General features: G+C 34.4%; 1 protein-coding gene across 2 annotated transcripts in view; it reads right to left on the reverse strand.

Annotated features, from left to right (window-relative positions):
• Window positions 1-20,262, reverse strand: part of DACH1 (dachshund family transcription factor 1) — a 424,105-nt gene that overhangs the window by 122,845 nt on the left and 280,998 nt on the right. For both annotated transcript variants that reach the window (XM_028107845.2, XM_088021853.1), the window contains exon 4: window positions 9,769-9,941. In XM_028107845.2, coding sequence (XP_027963646.1) covers window positions 9,769-9,941 — 173 coding nt within the window. The remainder of the gene's footprint in view (window positions 1-9,768; window positions 9,942-20,262) is intronic.

Below are 20,262 nucleotides of genomic sequence, written 5' to 3' on the forward strand. Positions count from 1 at the left end.
ACCTCCAAGATGGGCCTGAAGTAGGACAAAGAGGAAGAATATTTAATTTAATACTTCAACACACTGCTTTATAATCCTGCATCATAACTCCACCAATCAATAAAACACAATCCTCTGCAATGTTCCATCTTTATAAAACCAGCCACAATAATAAATGAAAATTTAAGAGGAATACCCTCTCACAAAAAAAGGTCATACTAATAAACTAATGGTAGCAGAATAACAATAAAGAAAAGGCTGCATTTATTGCCTCTGGGCAGAACAAGAAGTATTAGTCTCTAAGATAATTCAGAATCAAAGGTGGAATTCAAAATAGTGTATTCCAAAATTCTAAAATAAAAAGTATCAAATGTTCAGTATTACACATGTGCAGTTGAACATTTAAAAATTACATTGCCTCAGCTGCCTCCTCTCCATCACAAAATGCATTATATTTTATCAACTTAAAATATTTTCTTAGTGTAAGTCTAAATAATCACAACTCAATCACAACTGATTTCTCTAAAGAATTATTTCATTTAGCTTTACTTTATGTTGCTCCCTTTTTAATTCTCTGGACTTTCATACGTTTATCAGTCTGAGATTCCCTCACTGAATATGTTATAGGAGTGGGGAGAAGATATTTCTAACATTAAATGTTATCTTGATATAATGTTTAACTTACAAAATTGAAGTTGACTAGCACTTTATATAATGCAAACTCCTGAGCTTTAAGACAACTCAGACTTGAATTCACTTATTCAAAGAATATTTACTGAACATCTAATATGTGCCAGTGGTCCCAGGTTCTGGTTGATGGAAATCCTTTCCCTCATGGAGTATCTATCATAAACTAGGAAATGGCAGCAGAGTCCAGAATCATATATGTACACTGTTTAAGAGTGACATCTAAATTCCCTTGTTCTGAAAAAAACTATCAGAGAAAACAAATAGTAGAAGCAGGATTCTGGATTCAGGAAAATGTTAAAAAGTAATTCTGGACATCAAAAACTAATGAAGTAATGTATGGTGACTAACATAATAAAATAAAAATTTTTTAAAAAAATAAAAAAATAAAATGGGAAAAAAAGTAATTCTGGAAGACAGAGTAAATGATGCTACTAATATACTTGCATCAAAACTCCATGACTCAAAGTGAGGCTTCAAGGGGTATTTACATACCTCTTTTTATTTGTTTTGGTGATGATACACAAGAAATACTTAATGTTGCTAAATGTGAAACTGGTAGGACCCATGAGTATAATCATGAACAACTTAGTTTCATTCTTCTACTGTCTCTTCAAACTTATTCAGTGGTGGTAGGAGACTATTTTTTTCCCCCTGTATCTGTATGAAAATTCAGGTAGTCTCATAATTTCAGATTACTATTTGTTAATATAAAGTCTTCCAGTTACTTTAAACAACATACGGCCTTGGCTCAGGGATATAATTCATCCCTATGTAAAAATAAATACTAGCATCTTAATTAAAAGCGAGGACTTCCTCCATTCCCACACTCAAGTAAGGAGGAACAGAGGGTGCAGAGAAGGAGAAAAAGGTAAATTCTGTCTTGGCCAACACTGCCCTTCATTAATTGGCATCATCCTCTCTGTGCATGGCAAATGTTGAAAGCCAAATTTTTAACTAGTTAAGGCACTGAAGATGTTCTTAGAGGCTATAACCACATGAAACTAGTCAGATGCAGTTCCTTAAGGGTGTAATTCATCTCTATCTTCCTCTATATCCTGAATGTCCTACACAGTTAAATCTGGATGCTTGATTCAAGTTGAGCTTGGGGTGAGACTACTTCAGAGATGGTGTTGCATGCCCCCATGCATACAAAGTCTGCTTGGTTGCATTTTATGATGCTGGCTCCCACTGATTATCATGGCCTAGAGACCACTTCATTAAGACTGGCAATTTGGTGACATTCTAAATATATCATTCCTTATTCGTTTTTTGGCTAGAAGATTTATTTATATGGACAGAAAGTTCCCCTAATGAATTAATGATTATTTTGAGGAACAGTCTATATGGGAAGCCCAGGAAAATGCTTGATTCCACCCTTTTATTTATCCTTTGTTTAAACCTTTGTCCTTTAAAAGAATCAATTCCCTAGATTTCAAAGGTGAATTATGAGTTTGTTTTTTAGTATTATTACAAATTTCTGGGTTTAAATATATGTGATTTGTTTAAGTACATTGATGTAGGGTATACTTAGTGGTGGTTATGTTTTAATACTTTCTTTTTCTTGTGGGTATCCTCTTCACATTTAATAACAACACCCAAATGAACATTAAGAGAATATACTTAACTGTTTTTTCTAAATCCAAATAAAAATTATATGAAGTCAATTTTCTGTGAAATATGTCTAAAAGTAATGCATACATCTAGAGTTATTTATGATTGCCTCAAAATAAACTACTCTGTACCTAAAAACAAACATAAAGGACATGACATTGCTCTAGAATTTTCATGTACTCTGAGAATCAGGTCACTCTGGTTCTAGTTTTTATAATATTCAAACATTTTAAACTTTATGCACATAAAGTCCTATTTACTAAATAGTACTTTAAGGACCTACTTTGAAGGAAAGTATTAGGGAATGGAAATTTATACATTGTATTTAAATTTTTTTCAATGTTTAATTCTTTAAATGAGAATGTCCTAAAGTGTCTCTGCTTCTCTCTCTCTCTTTCTCTCTCTCTCTCTCTCTCTCTCTCTCACACACACACACACACACACACACACACACACACACAAACACACAAGAGGTTGGTGGAGAAGCCTAACAAATTTAAGTCATATTACTTGTTCTCAGAAAACCCTGTAATGTGGCATGAGAGAAAGATGTTTATTCAAGAATGTAGAATAACTTGAATATTGCCAAATTTCTCAAAAACAATTCTATACTATCCCTGAAAAAAATGAAATCTGAAAAAAATGCATTTAAAAATCTGCTTTGTATACCACTGCACTACAAACCCTCCAAAAGCAAATTGCAGTGCTTTTCTTAGGTGAAGAGGGCTGAACAAGAAAAAAAAGAGTTCTTACTTTACGATTTTGACTCTATTTCAAAAGCTTGACACAAATTCCTTATAAGATTCTATAACTTATTTTTTAAATGTTTTTAATTTTTTTTAAATTTTATTTATTTATTTCAGAGAGAGAGAGAATGAGAGATAGAAAGCACGAGAGGGAAGAGGGTCAGAGGGAGAAGCAGACTCCCCGCCAAGCAGGGAGCCCGATGTGGGACTCGATCCCAGAACTCCAGGATCATGACCTGAGCCTAAGGCAGTCGCTTAACCAACTGAGCCACCCAGGCGCCCTATAACTTATTTTTAAACAGATGTTTGTGAATATTTGGAGAGAAAATAATGGGAGAAGATAATGTCAGTGTACAAAAACGTCTAATGATATTATTTATAAACACTAATTTAATCAGTGTGACAACCTGATGAGGTAGGGATATCATTAACCCCATTGTGACAGAGATATTAAGTAACTTGTCTGAGGTCACATGACTAAGAGGTGGTAGAACTGGAATATAAACCCAAGAATCTTTCCTCCATAATCTATGTTTTAAACCACTAAAATATACTGCCTTTCTTTTTTTAATTTTATTTTTTTCAACAAGAACCATTTTTTCTAAGTCCTTATGATATCGTTGTGAATTTATTAAATAAAATGTGAAGAAAATATTGATTCATTCAGGGAGATTTGGGACTGCTTGATGAATGATACCTAAAGAGAATCAATTAGTAGAACATTTCAGCCTATTAGGAATTCTCTAATGACAAGAAGAATTGATCTCTTGATTTATACTGTTTATTTTCCTCAGTGATTTAAGGTAGTACAAGTAATACATCCTTTTACAATTTGGAAATGATACAATGATTGTATAAATAGCTAATATGATAGTTTAGAATGTCAAGACTCAAAAATATCTGAAGAATAGGCTTCCAGTTATGGAATGAATAACTCACAGAAACAAAAGGCACAGCATTGGGAATACGGTCAATGATATTGTAACAGTGTTGTATGGTGACAGATGGTAGCTACACTTGTGGTGATTATAACAATGTATAGAGAAGTTGAACCACCATGTTGTACTGAAAGTAATATAACATTTTGCGTCAACTATACTCAAAAAAAAAAAAAAAAGTTAAGTATCTAAAGAGCCTAAATCGGTGGACTGGGAAACACACTTAATATGGACAAATGCAAATTCCTAGTAAAAGTATAAAAACAAAGAATTGGCTTAATAAAATTTCATGTTGAAAAGGCATGAAATTTAATGAGTCACACATTCAACTAACACAACAGTTTTATGAATTATGACTACATTTATAAACTATTGTCCAAATTGAGGCTTATGTTAGTTTCAGTGTCTCTTCACGAGGCAATTCACTTCTAGAATATTGTATGGGGAGGGTTGGGGACAAGGGGGTGCTTTAAAAAAGGTCACCCAAGAAGCTTGATGAGGAATGGTCAAAGGAAATGAGAATATTTGGTCTGGAGGAAAGAAACACTCTAGGTACTTTAGCAGAGGATTTGTATATTTAAATGGCTAGAACACAGAAGAATTATTAGACCTTTTTTCTTCCAGGAGAATGTAGTAAAGTTAAGGTAAAAGCTAATGTAGCCCCTCCTCACTCTTGAATTTGCTAAAAATAGAATAGGCTTTCCACGAAATCTTAGCTATATAAAAATGGCTAGGGAGGATGCAAGAATTATTTCTCCACCATGGGGAAAGCGGGATTATATAACATCTGACATCTCAAGTCTATGTCTCTTCATTCATAACATTCAAAAATATCTGAGTCTCACTGATACATAATAGACAAATACAGAGCCTATAATAATTTAATATATACTTACAGGCAATTGGCTATTAGGGATTTAAATTAGAATTATTGTCTAACCAGTATATGCCCATTTCCTACTCAAAGTTATCTTACTAAATTATTTCCAGTAGTCCAAACCAATCAGCAGGAGAAAAATCTAAATTTAATTTTGGCAGACTCCATCATGAAGGTTTGCATTTAAAGCAAGTAAGAATGTTACAGTGGTACTGTCTTCATCTATGTAATTTTCTTTTCCTCAGTCCTTTTAATTTATTTTATTTTTCAACACCAAATCCTGTGGCCCCACAATGTTTGAGAGTTTAGTTTTAGCTGTATCAATTATCCACAGCCTAAGATTCACATGTGTTTGAGTTAATCAGAGCTTTAATGTGGATATCAGCAGTCGTTTTCTGTAAAAGGCCAGCTAGTAAATATTTTATTCAACTCTGCTTTGTATGTGAATGCAGCCATAGACATTATATAAAGAGAGTAGCTAAGTTGCGAACACATTTTATTTACGGACACTAAAATTTGAATTTCATTTAATTTTCATGTGTCATGAAAGATTCTCCTTCCTATGATATTTTTGCCCCACCCACTTAAAAGTGTAAAGCCATTCTTAACTCATAATCCATGCCAACACTGGGGAGGCTGGGTGAATTTTACCCAAGGAAACAGCTTTTGGACCCTGCTCCACTGCATGTACTAGTATGTACATTCTCATAAATAGGTTTATGAGAAAGTCATTGAAGCTCCTTTACCTCCTAGAAAGGGTAAGGACAGAATGCTTTAAAATATGTAACTCTGAGAGCTGTGTTTTCACTTCTCTTCTGTCTTATAAATTCTTATTGCCATTCTCATGTAGGTTGAGTTATCATTTTAATTCTTGTCATAACTCTCAAAAATGCCAATGGTACATTCCAGCACATGGAAAACCCCTCAACCTTCTATTTTCCCTTCAAAGGCTACTTCTCTTGTTTTATCATGCCTTCAGGTTGGGGTATATCTTCTTCTCTAGTATTTAACATTTCACTTTTAATCGGCCTTCACAGTTAGAATCTTTTCAGGCAAACCAAGTTGCAAGCGCTATTCCAATTGCCCACTTGGGTCCCCTACTATTTAATGCGACATAGGAGCCAAACATTTTCTTTGGGGAAAATAAAACTTCCCCCAAATTAAGTTTAACTAATACATATCATGGGAGTTTACTAAACACTGCTTGTGCTATAAAGTCTACTATATAAAAATTTAGGCAGATTGATTTATTAACTTGTCTCCCCTAATATTTGGAATTCTATAAAGAACCTATTCCTCACCCTTATTCTCTGAGGCCATTCTCTCAATTTTTCCCAGGTCTGAATATTTCTTACCAAAAATTACTAGCATTGTCTCATGCTTTTCTTGATACTGTTTCTTCTCAATGATCTTTACCTGTCAGCATCAAATTTGAAAATATATAGGTGGCCAGCCTCAGAGGAAAGGGGCAAATAACTTCCACAGTGGCCAACAGAACTTCACTTTGATGTTGGCAATTAAAACTACCAGCTTTGTTTTATTAATGATAAATAATAATTTAAAAACTATCAGCTTTTATTTTCTCTAATCATTCTTAATTAGAACCATTGTTTCTTATTTAGCTACTATGACCATTTATACCACCAGTGCATTCAAAAGTCCAGAATTTCCTTTAATCTATCCATAGCCAAGTTTCTGAAAATATTTGCCCCAAGAGACTAGGAAATGGGATATCACTACAATGTAGGAGGTGTTGGCACACATTTCAAGACAGAGAGCTCCATCCCTTTATTACCTTTTTTGCATATTTCCTTCCTTTTTCCCTATCTCCCACCTCTCCACTAACCTTAATTTAAGAAACCAAAGGAATGTTGCTGACTTTTCAATAATCTAGATTGTTTTCTACAGATGCCTTCCAGAGGAAACCCAACTCCTTCCTCCTACTTACCTAAACCCCGACAATCAAGGATTTATTAAAGGAAGTTTCACTATTTAAGTATTCTAATTAACATTTGCTACAACACAAACTATTTTAAAAATATATCTGTACTGAAAATATAAAATAAATCAAGCTTCTTAATGTAATTTGAGTCTTTTGGATCCATGTTCTACTAGCAGATGTCCAAATTATGTAGAGTTTATAACAAAGTCACCCATTATGATTTTAAACTGCTAAAATCCGCTCTTATCCGTTTCAAGAGTGAAAATTATGTCTACGGCCATACCACCCTGAACGTGCCCGATCTCGTCTGATCTCAGAAGCTAAGCAGGGTCGGGCCTGGTTAGTACTTGGATGGAAGAGTGAAAATTATATAATTAATATTATGAGGATGATTATCTATAGTAATAATTACTAAATTTAAAAAAATGAGAATAATCACATCCTATAACTACTACTTAGTACGTTTTCTTTTTCTTTTTTTTTCTTTTTAAATAGCTATAGAGTACAATTATAGGGACACTTAGGCTTTTTTCTTCAGCCAAAATCTCCCTCTGATTCACTTCAGTGAGTGAGGCAATGAGAATTTGAATTCTCAGTAATAAGTATTACCAAAAAACGATCATAAATTGAATCACGCAGTGACTCCTTGATTAACAAATTCTTTGGGAACAAAGGAACCCTCTAAAAGTCACTTAGAATAAAGCAGAATTTTTAAAAGTTATCTTCTCAGTTCTTGGCTGATGACAATGTAGCATTCATTGCCAATTTCTCAGCAAAAGATTTTTAAGAAGTTGATCTGGGTCTTCTGTGATATATATATTATATATATAATTTATATATTTATATGCCATATATTTATAGAGAATAATATATTTATAATATCCATATATCTATAATATAGAACTAATATAATTATATATGTTATAATCTATCTCTCTCTCTATATATATAATTTTTCTGATACGGATACTTCAGAAAATGATATGAGGAACTAGTATATATCTTTTTTTATAGAGCCATTATTATAAGAAAAACTGCTATTAGCATATTATTCAACATTCTGTATAAGTAGTCACAAGACCTTTTTTATAATGTATAATGGATAGTCTCTATCATTATAGTATCATACAGAGCATTTTCACTGTCCTAAAAATTCCTTGTGCTCTCCCTATTCATCCCTGTCAACCCCTGGCAATCACTGATCTTTTTAGTATCTTCATAGTTGTCCCTTTTCTAGAGTGTCATATACTTGGAATCATATAGTGTGTAATCTTTTCAGCCTGACTTCTTTAATTACCAGTATACATTTAAGTTTTCTCCAGGTCTTTTCATGGCTTGATAGCTTATTTCCTTACAGTTCTGAATAATATTCCATTATATGGTGTCAGGAGTTTAGCTAAACTAGTCCATGGTATTGCTGCCTAGGCATCCATTTTATTTGGCCAACTGTCTTGGAGGGACATGCAAGCACATGGCCTAGACAGCAGCCATAGAGTCACAAACAAATCGTAAGTCCCTGATAGGACTTCCCCAACAGCATTTGTGATTAGCAGTCTCCTTTTAGATAGGAACCCTGTGGGGCTTACCAAAATGCTGCTTTTCTGGTTTTAATTGATCAATCTAGCCCTAGCCAAGGAAACTCAAAATATTCCACCCATGGATCTTAATACAGGCATCTGCCCCAGATCCTACCTTGTCTGCACTCTGCCTTGACCTCATCATGTGGTGCCTCGAGGTATACCTCCAGGTACTTCCTCTAGGACTCATGAGTAATAAAGTTCTCTATTTCAGTATTTCTTCTGGTCTGTTGTTGGACCATGACTCACCATCAAGCACCCTATGTTCCACTTAACAAATGTTAATTTAACAAAGTCATGGAGGTACCACCTTTTTAAGCCTTTCACCTACTGAAAGACATCTTGATTGTTTCCAAATTTGGGCAATAATTAAAAAAATAAGCTGCTATAAATATCCATGTGCAAGTTTTTGTATAGACATAAATTTTCTACTTATTTGGGTAAATACCAAGGAGCTGGCAAAATATAAAATCGTATGGTGAGAGTATGTTTAGTTTTGTAAGAAACCACAAAACTGTCTCCCAAAATGTGTATATCATTTTTCATATTTACCAGCAATGAATAAGAATTGTTAACAGGACCTTTTATATAAGATACGCTCCAGAGGCTCCCTTAAACTTAAATGTATTATATTCAGAAAAAGGAAGTAATGATTATGTCAGATAAGGATGAGCATGAGGTATCTTTTACTTAGTTGAAAAATTAATCATGTATTCTGACAATGCATTTAAAGTAATTTGATTTAAATACACATTATAAAATAAATGAAAAGTATACACATACAAATTTAAGGGGGGAGAGAGAGAGAGAAAATTGTGTATATACACACATGCGATTTTTGTATAACAATGTTATCTTCCACATGTAGTGTATTTTGAATTTATAAAAAACAATGAATTTGATTACTTTGTTTAGTTTTTACACCTATACTGCATTACCTATTTTTTATATGTAGAATAGAATCAGAAAGATTCAGTCACATGTCCAAGGCAACATAGCTATTAAGTGGCAGAACCATAATTTAACACTTCTTGTCTTCTAAAAACAAGTCCTTTTCCACACCTAAAGGCTCAAAACACTACATGCACATACATATACATGCATGCCCTCATACACACAACCAAACATTTAAACATATGCGCTATTTGAAATATATCAATTAATCTCCTATGTTCATCTCTCTCTTAAACGATGCAACACAGAACTTAAGATTAACCTAACCTCACATTGTCTAATATTGTACCCCTGCTTCTACCTGGTTCTAAGTACTACAAGTGATTTTTCTCATTACTTACTACCACGTAGCTGTTTTGACGTTAGAATTGTGGAATAAAATCACAGACTGAGAGATGGTGGTTTAAGATGCTGTTTGGCGGAAGCCGAAACAACCATGTAAGAAAACAATTACCTTAATAACAGATGTCTCAACTCTGGATGGGGGACTCTGAACTTGTGCTGCGGCCGCCATATTTGCAATGGTGCTGAGATGGTTCATCTGGCTCATTGCCATGGTGACAGACGCTGGAGGTAGGCTGACAGGAATTAGAGGGTGGGGCATCATCATAAAAGGAAGTTCCAGTCCTATAAAAAATACACATATATCATCATTGCTCTGGTCAAGTAAAACTATGAAACATGGTACATCTCATTTATTAAAATGGCAAAGAACATAAATCATTGAAAATGTAAGCATTAAGAAATGTTCTAATAATGATTACCAAAGGAAAAATATTTGTCCCCTTTTAGGCAACGATATCCACTCACCACTCACGGGAATTAGTTTTAAGGCTAACCAGTTTGGTGCCATGTTTTATCATATCACCACGCTTCATGTGTTTAGTACAAATGGTCAATTGGCTGCTGTATTATTCTTCTGATCAGTCTAATTCGTGTTTAAAATATGAGGGTTTTTTTTTTAGCTTATCACAATTAGTTATCTAAATGTAGTATCTCTTTTTTTTTTTTTTAATTTTTTTATTGTTATGTTAATCACCATATATTACATCATTAGTTTTTGGTGCAGTGTTCCATGATTCATTGTTTGTTCATAACACCCAGTGCTCCATGCAGAACGTGCCCTCCTCAATGCCCATCACCAGGCTAACCCATCCCCCTACCCCCCTCCCCTCTAGAACCCTCAGTTTGTTTTTCAGAGTCCATCATCTCTCATGGTTGGTCTCCCCCTCTGACATACACCCCTTTTCTTCCTCTCCTGTTATCTTCTTCTTTTTCTTTTTTCTCAAAATATGTTGCATTATTTGTTTCAGAAGTACAGATCTGTGATTCAACAGTCTTGCACAATTCACAGCGCTCACCGTAGCACATACCCTCCCCAATATCTATCACCCAGCCACCCCATCCCTCCCACCCCCAACCACTCCAGTAACACTCAGTTTCTTTCCTGAGATTAAGAATTCCTCATATCAGTGAGGTCATGTGATACATGTCTTTCTCTGACTGACTTATTTCACTCAGCATAACACCCTCCAGTTCCATCCACGTCGTTGCAAATGGCAAGATCTCATTCCTTTTGATGGCTGCATAATATTCCATTGTATATATATACCACATCTTCTTTATCCATTCATCTGCCGATGGGCATCTTGACTCTTTCCACAGTTTGGCTATGGTGGACATTGCTGCTATAAACATTGGGGTACACGTACCCCTTCGGGTCCCTACATTTGTATCTTTGTGGTAAATACCCAGTAGTGCAATTGCTGGATCAAACGGTAGCTCTAATTTCAACTGTTTGAGGAACCTCCATACTGTTTTCCAGAGGGGTTGCACCAGCTTGCATTCCCACCAACAGTGTAGGAGGGTTCCCCTTTCTCCACATCCCCGCCAACATCTGTCGTTCCCTGACTTGTTAATTTTAGCCATTCTGACGGGTGTGAGGTGGTATCTCATTGAGGTTTTGATTTGGATTTCCCTGATGCCAAGCGATGTTGAACACTTTTTCATGTGCCTGTTGGCCATTTGGATGTCTTCTTTGGAGAAATGTCTGTTCATGTCTTCTGCCCATTTCTTGATTGGATTATTTGTTCTTTGGGTGTTGAGTTTGATAAGTTCTTTATAGATTTTGGATACTAGCCCTTTATCTGATATGTCATTTGCAAATATTTTCTCCCATTCTGTCGGTTGTCTTTTGGTTTTGTGGACTGTTTCTTTTGCTGTGCAGAAGCTTTTTATCTTGATGAAATCCCAATAGTTCATTTTTGCCCTGGCTTCCCGTGCCTTTGGCGATGTTTCTAGGAAGAAGTTGCTGCGGCTAAGGTCGAAAAGGTTGCTACCTGTGTTCTCCTTTAGGATTTTGATGGACTCCTGTCTCACGTTTAGGTCTTTCAACCATTTGGAGTCTATTTTTGTGTGTGGTGTAAGGAAATGGTCCAGTTTCATTCTTCTGCATGTGGCTGTCCAATTTTCCCAACACCATTTGTTGAAGAGACTGTCTTTTTTCCATTGGACATTCTTTCCTGCTTTGTCAAAAATAAGTTGACCATAGAGTTGAGGGTCCATTTCTGGGCTCTCAATTCTGTTCCATTGATCTATGTGTCTGTTTTTGTGCCAGTACCATACTGTCTTCATGATGACAGCTTTGTAATAGAGCTGGAAGTCCGGAATTGTGATGCCGCCAGCTTTGCTTTTCTTTTTCAGTATTCCTCTGGCTATTCTGGGTCTCTTCTGGTTCCATACAAATTTTAGGATTATTTGTTCCATTTCTTTGAAAAAAGTGGATGGTATTTTGATGGGGATTGCATTGAATGTGTAGATTGCTCTAGGTAGCATTGACATCTTCACAATGTTGATTCTCCCAATCCATGAGCATGGAACGTTTTTCCATTTCTTTGTGTCTTCTTCAATTTCTTTCCTGAGTATTTTATAGTTTTCTGAGTACAGATCCTTTGCCTCTTTGGTTAGATTTATTCCTAGGTATCTAATGGTTTTGGGTGCAATTGTAAATGGGATCGACTCCTTGATTTGTCTCTCTTCTGTCTTGTTGTTGGTGTATAGGAATGCCACTGATTTCTGTGCATTGATTTTATATCCTGCTACTTTACTGAATTCCTGTATGAGTTCTAGCAGTTTTGGGGTGGAGTCTTTTGGGTTTTCCACATACAGTATCATAGTATCTCTTTATTCTGTCCTATATTTTACTATGCAATAATTAGAATTTTTTTCTGTGCAACTACTACTTTTTAGTGCTAAAAAATGCCATGATACAGTTTGGCAGACGGTGGCTCCGCTGAAGGTGATGGAGACAATGACTACGTGGAAGGCTGTGAGGTCCAGGCAGGCAGAAGAGGGTAACAGAAGTGTGAGATCCCTGGGGTGGGCAAGGGTACAGCGTTTCCTTATCCCAGAAAATATCACTGCTGCTTGTGGGGAATGAATATAAATAATTTGGATACAATATTATTCCAAATCTTCTAATGATTAATTCAAAATGAGGTTTTAAAAAGTACATCACATTTGGAGATTGGCCAAGTGACTTCTGGGGAAATAACCTCAAGTAATTTCCTCCAAACCATATTTTCTTTTTTGTTTTTCTATTTCTCACATAGGTCCTCAATTAAAAGAAAATTCTACAATATTTAGCCTATTTTTGGAGTCTAATCTAGTTTGACTAACCAAATATAAGATGAAATGGGCTCTGTTATATACCTAGAGAATTAATTACTTTGTGGAACTGAAGCCCACTGGTAGTTGGAGTCATCCTTTTATTAAGTGATATTCTAGCCACCATTCAGAGTTAAAGTTCCTCACTGAATTCCACCACAGATCCTAAACATGGAATCATTAAATGCCCAACTTGGTTAGACACAGTACAAAGTACCCAAGAGATCACTTTATAAAGGTTTATAATGTCACAGCAATAAATAAAATGTGTGTGCATCAATAAATATATCACCTTTTTCAACTACAGAGAAACAAAAATTGATGCTTATGGCAATATAGTGTCAAAGTCAAAACAGTATGTTTGAGGGCTGGCATTTTAATACTGGTGGCCATGTCTTGGATTTCAGTAGATCCTGAAACACCTTAATAGGCTATATCTTGGAAAGTGTTTATGAATAAATTTCATAAATTTAACTATATATAATTAAATATATAATTATATTTATATTATATATGAGATATATAATATACAATATATAAAACATATATAATTAAATAAATTTATATTATAATTTTATATTTAAAAATATAAATATATATTTATACATAATATAAAATATAATTTTATATTAAAATTTATATTATAAATTTAATTCTTTATTAAATAATTCATCAATTTAGACATGTCCCCAAATTAAATTAACATTAACTTATTGTTTTCACTGAATCTGCTGAATAGACAAACTACCCATTTGAAAGAAAATTTCTGTAATGTCCCCATCAGTTTATGAGTTTTCATTTCTTAAAGGAACTCATATTTTCTTATAATATGCTTAGAAACAGCAAAGTTGGTAAAACTCCAATTTAAATGCTTTAGCTATATTAAAAGGCTCTTTGTAAAATCTCTACGATATAGTTTTTAATGAAGAATACTTAGTTACTGCCATGATTTTTTTCCATTTACTTCATGAAGACAGTTAAGGTTCAATATAAATTCAAACTCATTAGCTCAATACTGTCTGGATCTTAGAGTAAATCGTTCAGAAGTGGGTAATGAAAACTCAATTCAAATTCTTCAGCAATCAAACAAAGCAATTTTATTAAACAATGAAAAGAATCAATTAAAATGGATATCTTTATTATCTTTATTATTTTACAAGAAACCATGACAGCTTTTGGCTAAAATAAAGTTTATAGCTTCACCCAGAAATGACTCATAAAAGAAATTTCTCCAGCTTGTTCCTACACTGTGATATAAAAGTTCACTTCCATATTCACAAATTTATGTACTTTACTTTTCTACTCATGCCTTTTTTGACACTTAAACCAAGATCCTAGTCAAACATGTAAAAATTATAAGTATGAATTTTTCAAATGTATGATATCATGAAAACATTCAGTGACAAAACATTTTAAAAATCTCCACTCTACAATGCCTCTATCAATGTATGCTCAAATTTTTTTCTTTTTTTACTTTTTATAGTATCAGTTAAAACAAAAAATGAGGCATAATCACTGACAGTTGGTATAGAAATAGCACTTTGGAATAAATGCTATTTGAATATGAAAACTGGATTGGGAATTTGTAATTAATGGGTAATTCTCTCTACATATTTCATTTATAATATCCAACAAAAGCAAGCATTATATTTTCATAGTATGTTGCTTATCTGGGCAATTAATATATGGAGTGTAGAAAAATATTCACATTCATTATTTTAGATTCTGTCTGAGCTCTGTTTATATCTATTATCTACTTTTGTTTATCTGTTCACTTGAACCAATTTCTTCTTTTATTTGACTGCTGATTGCCCATTAGTATATTGGAAGAAGTCATTTTTCCAAATATATTTCAATTTTACTCTCATAGTAGAGAAACACTAACTCTGTTTTTTCACATTATTTAAAATATTAAGCCAAAATTCTGATTGAATCATTCTGAAAAAGATTATAGACCAAATATGATCTATTTTCACATCTCTTTTGCATCACAGGATATTAGTCCCTTGTGTAAGGTAAATATCAATCATCCATATGTGAATTTTCCATAGCAAGTTTATAACACTAGATTGGATTTTCCCACTACATAAAACGCTCCTAGCCATCTCCGCCAATCTTCACTTGTTAAATACTCATGATGTTAGCTCATTTGGGTAATAAATAGAGCAAACAATTAAGAAACTAAGTCAGATGAAAAATATACAATATATAACTAAGTCAGCTGTAAGTGATTTTTGCATTATTTATAACATCCTTTTCCTCTATTAGCATGAATAAATAAGAAGTGAAAATAGGCCACTTCAGAACAAGACATACCCATAGTTATTAAATGTATAATTTCAGGTGCTTTGGTTTAAGACAATATATTCAGTGATTGATATAAGCCAGAATATATATATATATGTATATATATATATATATATATATATATATATGTATATACACACACACACACACACATACATATTATGCCTACATACAAATATATATACACACATATATGCCTTTAAAATTAAAGTGTACTACTTTGCCCACATGAAATCTTGCAAGAGACAAATGAAATATGTAAGAAAAATTCTTATATTTGCTAAGGAGAGTTAAGGAGAAACAGAAAAAAATGGATTGATTTTTCCTTCCCCATTCTTATAGAATCACACTGTTTCTTGACTTTACAGTGGAAGAACAAGATGAAGTTGATACAGGCCTAGTATCCTCAAAGAACACATACTGTAATAGGTTGTTGAGGCATGTATGCAAAAACTTATAAAATAAAACTATAAAATGGTTTGAGCCAAGAAAATGGTCATGAATTTACAAAAAGACACAGACGGTGTATCCAGCTGTTGATTACTTGGGATCTGTAATCATATTTTAATGTTGGGGGTAGGGAATGGAAGGGAGAGAGGATCTCCCATACATGGTCGTACACACAGATTGTGGGGAAGTGCAGAAACAGTCTCAGGTTAGACATCTGCTTACACAGGTTCAGCTGAGGATAGAATACAACAGGCAGATGCTATATGCTGAAATTAAGAGTGTAACCACAAGCCCAATCAAAGCCAGCCACTAATGCTATGGCATCATTTTGGTAGAGTGAAAATTAACAAGTGTATAGTCTTGAAACAGCCAGAGGTAAGTGGGTACATAAATGAAAGAAAGAAAATTGAAATTAATGCCTGATTACCAATTTTGTCTCTAGCTAAAAACTGTTAATTATACATTTTATATAATCTGAAACAATTCCCTTCCCCAGCCTAAGTATACAGGCATTAAAAATTTATCAATAAATATGTATACAAATATATGGAACTTATTTGCAAAAAAAGTGATTGTGTGTGTTTAGTTTTCTTTTGTGTAAAAAATATATATATTCTTCAGGGACAAGCAAGGTGCTCTTCAGATTTAGTGTAACTGAAATCTGAATTTGTAAAGACCAGGTATGGGAGATTCTCTCCCACCTTACACTCTTCCCACCCCAACATTACAACATAGTTCAGATTCTGAAAAAAAGCAAACAGCTTGATGCACTTTTTATGAGCTCAGACTACTTTTCTTGGCTTGCCCCTATTTTACATTTTATCATAGTTTGTGATACATATTTTATGATGAACCAAGTTTTTTAAATGCAGAAATATACTGCTTTGGGGAGAAAACCTTAAATTTTGAAAGCTATCTCTACTCTAAAGGTAACCAGACTATGGGACGGTCAGAACTGATGGGTTACAAATATAAAATGGTTTTATTTTTCCTCTAATTAGTGCCTTCAAACATGTTTTGTTAAGGCTCCCTTTTCTGCCCCTTAATAACCTTGAGTATTAAAAAAAAAAATCCATCTAGGGGCGCCTGGGTGGCTCAGTCGATTCAGCGACTGACTCTTGATTTCGGCTCAGGTCATGATCTCGGGATCATGAGATTGGGAGCCATACTCAGTGCGGAGTCTGCTTGAAATTCTCTCTCTCCCTCCCCCTCTGCCCCTCCCCTGTTGGCGCACATGCTCTCTTTCTAAAAAACAAAACAAAAATCCCACAAAAACAAAAAATCCATTCTAGTTAACACTCATCTCTGTTTCCCCATCCCCATCGGCACTGGCCAGCCCTGGAGCCTAGGTAGCGTGGAAGACAAGGGCTTGGCTAGTTTTTCATCCATCCTCCCTCCTTTCTTCCTCCTGGATAGTAGGATAAAGATCTCCTGCCCAACCAGTTCCTGCTCAAGTCCTGCCTGCACTGTGTCTTCGTTGACCACACCTATCGGCCATTTACATCTTCCACATGGCAGGTGCCTAAATGCTAAGTATCTCCTAAGTCATGTCTGATCCTCTAAGGAGGGGCCCTTCCAGAGGAACTTCCTCGCAGCAGGAGTCCCTGACAATGGAAATCTCCCTCAGCTTCCTGTTCTTCTAAGCTCCCAAAACTGCCATTGCCTCTTGAAACTAAGGTCCTTCATTGGTGTGGGTCCTCTTGTTCTGATGATGTCCTCTCTCTACCCTGCCACCTCTCAATTCTTTATCACCATTGCTCAAATATGTACAGAAAACAGATCAGCAGTTCACATCAAAACAGAAATCCAGCTTTGAAATGAGGTTGAGGCACCTGTAAATTCTTGAATGATTCTCTTGGAACTCCCCTTTCCTTCACCTGGTGGTGAGGAAACGCTCTCAAAAAGGGGTCAGTGAGCCACAGCCCTCCCCATTAGATGCTGTCTCTTTACTACAAGGATTTCTGCGACTCCCCTCTCCCTATGGTCATACCCTCTTAAAATGCAGGAGGAGGGTATTTGTGGAGTCTGGAGTGATAGTTAGGATAGGCTGGTTCAGGGGCTATTAATAAGTAGCAGTTGCTTGTTACTTTCTTTAAAATGAGGAGTGCCCAGTACCTTTTGTTCTTGTGTGGGACCACAGGAAAGATTCTATTCAGTATCTTGTTACATGGTATATTCAGTAGAACCAAAGACAAATATGGCTATGTTATAAATAAAATTTTAGTAACTGATTCTTGCAAATAAACTGAAATAAAGGGAAAGAAATGTGAATGTTCAGCATTTGGAATGCTATTTTACAAATCAACTGAAACATTAAATTATCAATTAAGACAGATGTTCAAAAAAAAGATTACCAAAAAAAAGATTACCATAAAAAAATTAAAGAGTGATTAAATGTGGAGATAATCATTAGAAAAAAAGAGAAGATCACTCTGTTTTTTGGCACACAATTTTTAAGTAGAAAAGGAGATGGAAAATGTTTTGGGAAAGCATATTATTACTGTTTCTCTTTAATTAAAAAAACCACAAATTTTGGGTATGTGTATGAGTGGCACCAAATATCTTAGCCCAGATAATCATATTTATTATCGAATCCCGCATATATCTAATGAGAAATAGATTCCAAAAGGGAAGGCCATAGTATTTTTTATGAATTTTGGATAGAGTACATGTAAAATAATCAAACACAAAATTAAAGTGATCTGTAAAAAATAAACGCCTTTAAACTATTATGCATGTAAAAGTATATGTAAATGTTATTGCCCTTTATATCTAAGTAACATGTAACTATTCGTTCAGATTTTCCCACAGGCTGACCCCGATCAAGAAGGCAAATCTCAGAGGGACTAACGGTCACACCACTGCTTAGTGAGTGACACTGATAGACTGTGACAGGAACCTGACATTGTCAAGATTCGTTTACAATGAAAATGGCAAGAGCAGGCATTTACTCCATACCATTGGAGACCACTTAGAAGGATGTCAACGCCATCTTAGCAATGGAGACAAGACTATTCAGTAAGAGTAAACACTAGTCATAGACACTGTGGATGTTCAGTTGTTATTTCAAAGGTAAGTGAGAATAAAAGTTATTATCTGTTAGAGGATTAACTTCACCCTAATAAAAAAATGAGATATAAGTTGTCAGCAGTACTCCTAGTGCTTTGCATAAATGGGAGAATCAGTCCTCTCATGAGTTAATGTAATGTAATGTTTAAATCTTTTTCTGGCTAACGTTTGAGCTCAGTTGATCTACATTTTAGCATAAAAAAACACTGAAATCTTTTGGTGTTTTGGTTCAACTTCATCAAATTATTTTAAAATGAAGAAGTAATCTTTTCCAGGTAAAGTTAATTAGGGGGACAATTTAAAAAACAAAACAAAATAAAATATTCCAGTTTAGTTTCAGTGGTTTAGCAAAAACAAAAACAAAAACAAAACACCACAAATGCCTAGGTTTTAATGACCACAGAGAAGGCCATTTGAGTCTAAAATTTGTATATGTACACATCCCATGTTTGATTTGGAATTGCTGGGGTAAAACAAAACTGGTTGGCTGTCATGTAACCAATCCTGCTTAGCTGATGTTCTGACATCACCTTACTTTTTTTTCTTAGAAAGAAGAGTATTGTCATGAATATTAACTGTCCTACTACCAATAAATACAAGTCATTTAGGTAAACATGTTCTCTTCCAGGAATATTTGGACATATTTTCTTTAGCTATCTATCATTAACTAAACCTTACTCTGTGTTACCTGAGTGGTATTTGTTAATTAGGAATTTAAAACTCTTGCCATACAAGAAAGCTTCTATTTTACCTCAATCTTTTCTTTTGAATGCAGAGCTATTTTGATACATTGTATTTTATATCTATATAATGGTGATACTATAACACCAGTGCTGTTAAAGTCCATGGACTTATCAGAACAATGCTAATAGCTAGATTTCTTCACCAAGTTGAGATATTTCTATTTCCTTACATATTCGGCCGTGTTGCTGAAAGTGGCGTAAGTTAACAGTCTACACAAAGTGACATACAGAATATGGGAAATCAGAGCTGCTTATTTCTTTCTTATTTTAGCTGAACGTTCTTTGCCATGGCTAATGATTATTGAACTAGAAAGAATGAGAAACAAATTGTAAAATCGGAGCTGAGGTTGAAGTCACTAAGATCAAATAGAATAAATAAAAGGGTCCTTAAGGACAGGGAGACATACAAAAAACAATTATCCTGAGAATCCTTGAGGAATCATGGAAAACCAGAACAGCATTAGGTAACTTAAGATGGACAATGGTTTACGTTTAAAAGCCTTGATTTCAAACTCATAAAAATTATTACAATGAATTGTTATATACAGAATGCAATACTTTATACATTTTCCCTTATTTCATATGAAATTCCAGAAAGTTTTGATACAACTTAAAATAAAAGCGGTAAGGCCATTACTATAAAGATAAAGGTTAAATACTTTATGTGGAGAAGACAGAGATAATTATATCAGAAAACACTTTGCTTTTTGATG

The sequence above is a fragment of the Eumetopias jubatus genome, unplaced genomic scaffold (assembly GCF_037043125.1).
Source record: "Eumetopias jubatus isolate StellerSeaLion01/CBP00866 unplaced genomic scaffold, mEumJub1_p1.0 scaffold_3, whole genome shotgun sequence".
NCBI lineage: Eukaryota > Metazoa > Chordata > Mammalia > Carnivora > Otariidae > Eumetopias > Eumetopias jubatus.